Source organism: Lampris incognitus, chromosome 12 (genome assembly GCF_029633865.1).
Source record: "Lampris incognitus isolate fLamInc1 chromosome 12, fLamInc1.hap2, whole genome shotgun sequence".
Taxonomy (NCBI): domain Eukaryota; kingdom Metazoa; phylum Chordata; class Actinopteri; order Lampriformes; family Lampridae; genus Lampris; species Lampris incognitus.
This window is the reverse complement of record NC_079222.1, coordinates 33,861,902-33,871,566: the sequence shown is the minus strand read 5'-3', so window position 1 is coordinate 33,871,566 and position 9,665 is coordinate 33,861,902. Positions and strand designations below refer to the sequence as shown.

At 43.1% G+C, this 9,665-nt stretch overlaps 1 protein-coding gene across 2 annotated transcripts; it reads right to left on the bottom strand.

Annotated features, from left to right (window-relative positions):
• Positions 1-258: 258 nt before the first annotated feature.
• tor1 (torsin family 1) lies at positions 259-9,332 on the bottom strand. 2 transcript variants are annotated; one of them, XM_056290739.1, is made up of 5 exons: positions 8,951-9,332; positions 7,172-7,437; positions 6,899-7,074; positions 881-1,008; positions 259-744 (listed from the first exon to the last, which is right to left on the bottom strand). In XM_056290739.1, the coding sequence occupies exons 1-5, from the start codon at positions 9,147-9,149 to the stop codon at positions 500-502; spliced, it is 1,014 nt and encodes a 337-aa protein (XP_056146714.1). In that variant the 5' UTR covers positions 9,150-9,332; the 3' UTR covers positions 259-499. The 2 variants fall into 2 exon arrangements, with proteins under 2 accessions (XP_056146714.1, XP_056146715.1); XM_056290740.1 differs by lacking the exon at positions 8,951-9,332 and adding an exon at positions 8,393-8,655.
• Positions 9,333-9,665: the final 333 nt, after the last annotated feature.

Genomic DNA, 9,665 nt, shown 5'->3' with positions numbered 1-9,665 from the left:
ATATTGGGCTATACAAATAAAATTGACTTGACTTGATAATCTGACACAACGGGTTTACAAACAGCTGAAAAATAGTAAGAATTTAGGCCTGTATTTTTGTCAGCGCATAGCAGATGTTAGCTTTATAATTATTACTGTGTATGTTTGTAGCGGTTCCTCGGGGTGAATAAAACAAAACAAAGCTAAACAAAACAAAAAAATAAAAATAGGAGATAGTCATCAAGATTCTCACGAACATACAACATAAAAAGGCAAGGATCTCGCACCTTGATTAGTTACCAAGATTTCACTGAAATCTTCTGTCTTCTTTTAATTCATTGCCCTCATGCTGTCCAAGCAGCTAGTCCATTAAGTGTAAGAGAGAGGTCCTGATGATGTCCTCCATATCACTCTGTTGTTAATCTAACTTTATTTCCTCTCATCTGTCATCCGTTTGAGAGCAGTTTTTTACAAAGTGTACACAGTCTGTAAATAAAAGCACCTCCATCGGAATCTGAGTTCATTTATAGTAATCTAGTTTGGACGATATAGTTTTGCAGCCTTTGACAGAAAAGACTCTGTCCTCTTTAGGATAGTAAACAACTTCCTGGGCCACCTGGATAGCAATATTTTGATTTTGTTCCCAGCCCCTTGCTTCCATCTCAGTTTTGGCACACTGGATAACATGTCGGTATTCCAGAGGTAAGAATGGAACAAAGACGTCCACAAGGTTCTTGTCTATTAAGTCTGTATGCCAAAAGCCACCTACAGAAAAACATTGCAAGGAGACGCAATTATGAGAAAATCAGTGGAATTTAAGTAATCAGATACATTTTCACGAGATATGGCTCCAGAGTACACAACATTTTTGTAAAAAAGTGACAATTTTCTGAAAACTCACTTTTCTTGTTGTTGAAAACTGACAGAGAGAGTAGTGTTTCCAGGTCTTTCAGTTCCATATCCTCTCGCTTTCGCCCTGATTTCTTGAAGTCCAAAGCTGCTTGCGTAATACCATCTCCTCCAGCATTACTGTGGATAGTACCATTGACAGTGTATCAACAGTAATTAATCCATGATTCACTCTCATTTCTGCACTCTTCACAATAAGCACAAGAAAACACAAAGGAGACTACCAAAGACCGTAGTCTACACCTAGGCCTATTTTTTTTTTTTTGCATAACAAGGGAAGAACTAAAATGAATTTGGAATTTGTTTGTTCTCATTGTGAATTAGTTTTTTTTCCCAGTTTAGCCATTCTGTGAATAATAATGTTTAAAATTGTTTAACACAAAAGCCACACACAAGGACACTCTTTACATCTAGGTGCAAAGCTATAAGAAAGGACAAAAAAAAAAAATCCCTGAAAGAGCCAATATGCTCCCTTACTTAATCTTGATTATTCATGTGAATTAAATAACAACTATAAACAACTTTTCTACTAGTTCTTTCTGCAAAGTCATAATGGATGCTATTGTTGTAAAAGATGAGCTGCCTACCCAAGCTGCACCAAACCCTTTCTTTGACTGAAAGGCTTAATGAAAGGATGCAACATGCTTTTCTCTGTAAACAGATGCCCCACTCTGGCACGAGACCTGTAATTAGGGATGCACGATATTGGATTTTTGCTGATATCCGATATTTTTCAACTCATTTTGGCCGATTGCTGATATACGCATATTTTTTTCCACCTAATTGCAGAGAACATCAAGTTTCTCCTGTAGTGGATTGAACTGAAGCTGTTACACTGCCCATGAAAGCAGCACGCACACACATCGTGCTGCTGATCTCTGTTTTTACGCAGCTGGTCTATTTTTTTTTCTATGCGCAACTATGCAGCAACAAGTAAAAACTATAGAGAAATGGGGAAAATGAGTACAATCTCTTTACAAATAATTAAAATAATTACCTCATTGCACCAGAGGCAATGCAATGCAGCAATGCAATATTTTAGGTTTTTTATCATCCATCCATCCAAGCCGCTTATCCCAATCGGGGTTGCGGGGATGCTGGAGCCTATCCCAGCTGTCATTGGGCGGCAGGCAGGGAGACACCCTGGACAGACCACCAGTCCATCATAGAGGTTTTTTATCATTGCACATTAAAATAAATCAATCAAATCCATGTGTATCCATGATCCTGTAGTTAAAATGATCTATGTCTTTATGCATGCTCAAAAATCCACATAAGAAAACCACAGAAAGGGCGTCCGAGTAGCATAGCGGTCTATTCTGTTGCCTACCAACACAGGGATCGCCGGTTCGAATCTCTGTGTTACCTCCGGCTTGTCGGGTGTCCCTACAGACACAATTGGCCGAGCCTGCAGGTGGGAAGCCAGATGTGAGTATGTGTCCTGGTCGCTGTACTAGCGCCTCCTCTGGTCGGTCGGGGCGCCTGTACAGGGGGGAGGGGGAACTGGGGGGAATAGCGTGATCCTCCCATGCGCTATTTCCCCTGGCGAAACTCCTCACTGTCAGGTGAAAAGAAACGGCTAGCAACTCTACATGTCTCGAAGGAGGCATGCAGTTCGGGTGAGGGGGTGGAGCAGCGACTGGCACGGCTCGGAAGAGTGGGATAATTAGCCGGGTACAATTGGGTAGAAAAGGGGGGGGGGAATAAAAACAAAAGAAGGTCTCAGTAAGCTGAATCAGTTCATTTGGACACAACGTTTATTGTAAGAGAAACGTTTCATCACTCATCTAAGTGACCTCTTCCGTCTCACCTGACTGCAGGTATCCCACCCTTATAAACAATACAGTGGTATAACGACTGAAACCAACGATCGGTTTCATATGAAAATAGGCCCTTTTCACAATGACGCCAATTAACTTCTGCCTTTCCGCGAAGCAGGTTATCTTCACTTCCGTTTGCGCCATAGACGACTCATGGATGTAGAGACGACTTCTGAAAACGCAGGAATGCACAACCTGAAGTAATTTTGAAAGGTAACGTTAAGACTAGCTAATCATAGTCATATGATTATGACTATGATTCTGTCTGTCTGTCTTTCTTTAAAGTAATTTTTTCTGACCATCTATCTATCTATCTATCTATCTATCTATCTATCTATCTATCTATCTATCTATCTATCTATCTATCTATCTATCTATCTATCTATCTATCTATCTATCTATCTGCCAGGCATGGCTGAAATATTTTAGTTTTCGTCTCTGAATGGTCGACAGAAGGATCATATTTGTGCCAAGTTGTTGTAGCACACTTTCATTTGTCGTTTTTCTATCCAACTTAGTCTCCGCAAACGGCGGCAAAACCACATTTTGGCAGACTGGCCATATGACTGTTTATAGTATCTTCATTTTCAGATTGGTTGAGATGTCGTGATCGTTCCATAAGTTATTTAGTGGAATTCAAGATCTCTCTCTCTCTCTCGCAAGATCCCTCTCTCTCGCTCTCTTGTAAGATCTCTCTCTCTCAAGATCTCGCTTTTTTTCTGACTATGATTTAAAGTTATTGCCTTTAACCTACGTTATTTAGCATAATCAAACAGGTACCGTTTGATGAAGAATTTGTAGCCTTTATCGAGTTTGGACCGTTTGGTTAATGCAAATGTTTCGGCAATCCGTGGTACATCATCTAGCCGAATTTCAGGCAGGTTTGTGAGCGACTGTGTACTCCATAGTCCGTCCGGAAGTTAGCATACCCTGCAAGGAGTCAGAACGGAAGTTCTGTGACGTCATGTGAAAAGGGCCTATTGCCGTGACCATTAATCAGAGTTTCAACTGTGGGTGAGACAAACTAATTTTACCATCGACGCGTCTAGATGACACCACTTTCCAACATGTGACTGAGTTCACAGAGAAGACTCAGCAAAAGAGGTTTGACCCACTTGCTGCACGCCAAAGACATCGACAGACAACGGACGGTGCCCTAAATGGCAGACAGAGAGACGAATGCCAGACACATGTCAACGATGTGGACAAGTGGTTGAGGAATCTGTCTGACAGTCAACTCACCCAGGTGGAGAAAGACGTCCTTACTAAAGGGCTGAATTTTGCTGTCACGTCGCGGCAAATCCCACTAGTGGAACTGATCACAGCCACAAAATCGCCGATCCGTAAAAACATCGTGGACCCAGACACGGAGCAGCTGCGGACGAACGTTTCAGCCTGCCTCAGCAATGTGAAGGCACCGCTGTTCAACATCAGCAGAGACGAGAGGAAAGCACTCACAACTCTCGGTAAGGACAATAACATTATCATCCTTCAGGCAGACAAAGGTAGATGCACTGTTGTATTAAACCAGACAGACTATCATGAGAAGGTTTCGGAACAGTTTCCTCCACTCTTGTACATCACCCTGTTCCTCCCTCTTCTTGAAATATCTATTTATCACAGCAGTTTCCACCCTTTTCCAAAAATCTACCACCATCTGTCCTTCCACATGTCCCTCCTTGACGTCATACCTACCCATCACCTCCTCATCACCTCTGTTCCCTTCACCAACATGCCCACTGAAGTCCCCTCCAATCACCACTCTCTCTCCCTTGGGTACACTCTCCACCACTTCATCCAACTCACTCCAGAAGTCTTCTTTCTCTTCCATCTCACACCCAACTTGCGAGGCATATGCGCTGATAACATTCATCAATACACCTTCGATTTTCCAGCTTGGTACTCATCACTCTGTCCAACACTCTCTTCACCTCCAGCACACTCTTGACATACTCTTCCTTCAGAATTACCCCTACCCCATTCGACATGGTAGAAGAGTTTGAACCCGCCTCCGATGCTCCTGGCCTTACGCCCCTTCCACCTCGTCTCTTGCACACACAGTATATCTACCTTGCTTCTCTCCATCATATCAGCCAGCGCTCTCCTTTTACCGGTCATAGTGCCAACATTCAAAGTTCCAACTCTCACCTCCAAACTCCTACGCTTCCTCCTCTCCTGCTGCCTCTGGACATACCTTCCCCCCTCTCCTTGTCCTTCGCCCAACAGTAGCATAGTTTACACCAGCACGCTGCTGGCCAGCCGTACCGGTGGCGGTCGTTGGTAACCTGGGCTTCGACCGAGCTGGTATTGAAATCTGATTTATGATCCGCATATTTGATTTGGCAAAGATTTCAACAGGATGCCCTTCCTGACGCAACCCTCCCCATTTATTCGGGCTTGGGACCGGCGCGAAGAATGCACTGGCTAGTGCATCCTCAGCCTTCCTTATGTTAATTTTCTTAAATAAGGCCGTGACACGTTCTTGAGATATCACAATATTATTCTGAGGAACAAGGGACTCCCTCAACCTGGAAACATTATGAGTCAAATCAGACCTTTCAAAGCGAAAGAAAAAAGAATTAAAAATGTTTGACAGATCAGCATCCTCCACTCCATTAACACTAATAAGTTGCTTGGTCTCACTTGCACAATGGAGGCCATTGATTTGATCCCTTGCCAGGCTGCTCTAAGGCCACCACTGCTACACTGCATTTCTATTTCTCACATCTATGGAGACGGCCTTTTTGTTGAGAGGATTGCCAGTGTAAAAGATCCTTTTCTTTTTATCAATAACTGATTTGAGCTCTGTAGTTATGCAAAGTTTGTTATTTGGGTAAGTAACAACCTTTTTATTTGGGATAACTGAGTCAACACAGAATGTGATGTAAGACGAGATAGTGTCAGAAGGTTCATCAAACTCATCACAAACATCATAAAGCACTGCCAGTCAGTGCAATCAAAACATGCCTGAAGAGAGGAGACACTGTCCTCTGACCAAGTCTTTACTTGTTTCTCCCCACACCCAAGGCGCCTGAAGGCGGGTTTGTACATGGGCAAAAGATACACACTGCTATGGCATGACGCATGGGCAAGGAGTTGTAAGCGCCACACAGTGAACCATAACACAGGTCTATCGTAGTGTTTTTTTGTGTGGTGGCACAAGTCACATCCTGTTTGTATGTCCTCAGAGTCTTGTTTAAAATACAGTGGTTAAAATCTCCAAGGATAAATTTGGGGGCGTCTGGGCTGATTGAATCGAGCCTGTGTATTACATTGGCAATCAGTTTTGCAGCGGCAGATGTATTAGAGTTCATCTGTCACCATCTTACAATGCTGTGATTAAAACCATTCCCAAATCCCCTGTGAACAGTACACATGGCCATTGAAACTTTAGTTAATGGTCACGGCAATTTGCATATGAAATCGACTGTTGTTTTTGGTAGTTATTCCACTGTATTGTTTATAAGAGTGGGGATACCTGCAGTCAGTTGAGACTTTACAGGTCACTTTGATGAGTGATGAAACGTTTCTCTCTAAATAAACGTGTCCAGATGAACTGACTCAACATTCTGTGATCTAAACGATCTAGTTAATGAATTCAGTACCAGTTAAAGCATTTACCAATCAACTTGCCTGTTTTCCAAAGTAGTCTACTTGAAGTCTCCTAAGAAAACGCACTGGCACGCAATCACATGCAACACTGACGCAGTGGGTGTAGCAGGTAAAAAAAAAAACCTGTAAAAAAAAAAAACCCTCCGCCCTGCCTACGTGATACGTGGCATGCATGCCTGATCAATGGTTCACGTCATGCGCGCATAATTAAAGCGTCATTTCATCGGCCTGTCTTATTGGCATTTCGGGCTGATGCAGTAATTTCATGACATGCCGATATCATTGCGCATCCCGACCTGTAATCTTATAAAGAAAAAATACTGCTTTAACCGTACTTGGATGCAGCTCCTTCAAGCCTACTTAGCATTCGCTCTTTCTTTGTGTTGATGTAAAGAAAAAGGCACACTAAGCTGTAAAAAGTCAGATAGCGTGAATGTGGCCAAAAGTAGTTTTATGATTTTGAGGGCAGGTTCGACACCTAGTTGCCTCACAGAAGTTCAAACTTTCACTTTGTGTTTACTGTCAATTTATTCTCACATGTTTTTCCTGTTTTTTTAATGTCTTTAAGCTGTAATCACCTGAGGAAAATGAAGATGGCTTTCCGATAGCTGACTCCATCCAGTTTGACATAGTAATCCAGGAAAGGCTTTATGCTATCAGTCAGGCTAGGGTGCATCTTGTCCATTTCATCAAAGATGAACATGGATTCTGCACAGTTGGTGACATTGCCTTTAATCCACTCCCGTAACTGATTCTGCAGAAAAGAAAAACTTCATTAAGACACACAGATCACACCAGTGCATTAATATTTTGTATATAAATGGAATAGTAATTTGGGGCTCCAAGCATACCTTATAGAGCTCAAGTTTTTCAACATGTTGGAAGTGAAACGTTGATATAAATGTGTGGACAAAATTGCTTTCCATCCCCTCCTTGTAAATGTTTTGGGCAATCAACTGACTAACAAAATTCTTCCCTGTACCGCTCGATCCATGGAGAGAAAGGACAAGAGGCTTTTTCGGGTTGTCGTTGTTCATGAATCCAGTCACAGCTTTCAGAATTGTGCGTGATGCTATGTGCTGTCCATACAGTTTGCGCTGCAGGTCAGCCTCCAAACCTTAAAAAAGAAAATCATGTTAAAAAGTAAACAGTTTTCAAGATTTAAATAATAAAAATGCTCATTGTTATAGATGGTTGGGCATGTTGATCTTTTTTCATGTGCTGTAGCAAGAAGTCTTTGGGGCAATTGAAAAAAGTTAAGAAATCGAGTGCCACATCCTTAATACATTACTTCCACAACAACACCGAGCACACTATTTGGTCGCCCAAATACCATCAGCCTTTTTTTTTTTTTTTTTTAACTAATCTTGGTGCTCTGTCAGGTAGGAATCTTGGGGTAATATTCGATGCTAACCTCAGTTTTGATACACCAAACATGTCGTCCAGTCATGCTTTCTCCAGCTCAAGCTAACCTCCAAAATTAGGTCCCTTTTTATCAATAGCCGAGCTGCGAAAAGTTGTACATGCTTGTAGCTGTTAATATTTTATTGCTCTCTTTCAAGGCCTTAAATGGCTATGCTCCTGCACACACACTTCTGATCTATTGACCGGGTATACGCCCACTCGACCTTCGAGATCCGCAGTTGGCAGCCCTGCTGGTTGTTCCCAGGTTTCGATTTGTTAGAAAAGGTGATCAGAGTTTTTACTGTTAGAGCCCCCACACTGTGGAACTAAGACAAACCAAGTCTCTAGCTTCCTATAAATCTTGTCTTAAAACTGTTCTTTTCATGCGAGTTCTTACAAATGTTTGATATATGTTTTTACTGTTTTGATTTTTACTCTTACTTATTCAGTCTTGCTCTTGTTTTTGCCTTGTCTGGTTCTATTTCTTCGTAAGGCACGTTGTAACAGTGTTTTAGTAAAGTGCTACACAAATGTGATTTGTGATTATATTCTCTTGCAGCTACAGCTTCCTGATCACAGCCGTTATTAACGGCTGCTGAGTTGTCGAGTCGCCGCGACACACCCAGGGAAACGGCGAAAACGAGGAGCGACGTGTACCCTTCTCTCACCTGTAGCGTTAAACTTCAGCCATCTCGAGTCGCAGCTTTCGTGGAGGTAATTGTAAATCGACCGACCTAACGCTGCTCCGACGCCGACGACAAACGACGCGGTGAACACGTCGAACGCATTTACGACAACACTCGCAATGGCAACGTACAGCACTAAAGTTTTGCACGTTGTTATCGCTCTCATCGTCACTTATTTCCCAGAGATTAGCGTTAACGTATAACACAACAATGCAACATATAAAATCCCGTTCAGATACCAGACCGGACCGTGGTCGATAAGTCGCGCGTTTCCTTATACGTCATCAATGGGCGACAACAAAACATTCAACGCCCAGCATCGCGTCGTCGTGTTCCCAACGAATTGGCGTTGGCGGTCGTCGCCGTGCGTACCCGTCCTCGGGTTTGATGAGCTGTGTCGGACGCATCGGTTTAGCTTTACTTTTACTATCCACTGCACTTCGAAGCGTATGAGCTAACGCAGTAAGAACCTTCATATGAATACAAAGCCGTTAACGTCAAGGGTAAACGTTCAGATATACGTAGGACGTCTTAAAATACCTGATTTGTTAAAAGAAATCCACTCCGGCCGACAGCATTCGTGGAAATAGTAGAATATATTCTGGTAGCGGGCTAAAAAGCCGGTGAGGGCTGCTGCCATGCCAACTGCAATGCTGGTGCTGACGGGTTCAATCGCCAAGGCCCCGCTGGTGCACACCAGAATCCAGCACAGCAAAACGTGGCGCTTCTCGGGCGCCATCTCATGCGACCGTTGACGGTTTATTCACGAAAACCATTACGCGTATCCAATAAAAGGTGATTTATTGAGACAACTCCGACTTGTAAGCTAAAGAGAGCTGATATTGCAGGGCGAACCGGGAGGGCGCGCCACAGGCTCGAGCACGCGCAAGGCTAGACTGACGTCAGTCCTAAACCGTCATTGGCCGAGCCGTTCCGAAAACCCGATTTGTTTGACGCATGCGCGGAGACGCGTCTCCTTCCTGGCGGCGATATTATGAACCCTACATAGGCCTCGCCAAAATCCCGTTTCTGGCTTTGTCACGTGTGCGCCACCGTAGCAACGCGAAAATATGTTGTTATGGGGTTAGCGCTCATCAAGGATACGCTGTACACCCACAATTTAACCTGTCTAAGTTATCCACAATCAACATTAACGTTTTTAACTCAATCTTTGCTTGCTCCACGTTTGAGCATAGGATACTTCACCCCTTATCATGACTACAAACAAAACGAGCTCCTATATTGTAGTAATATG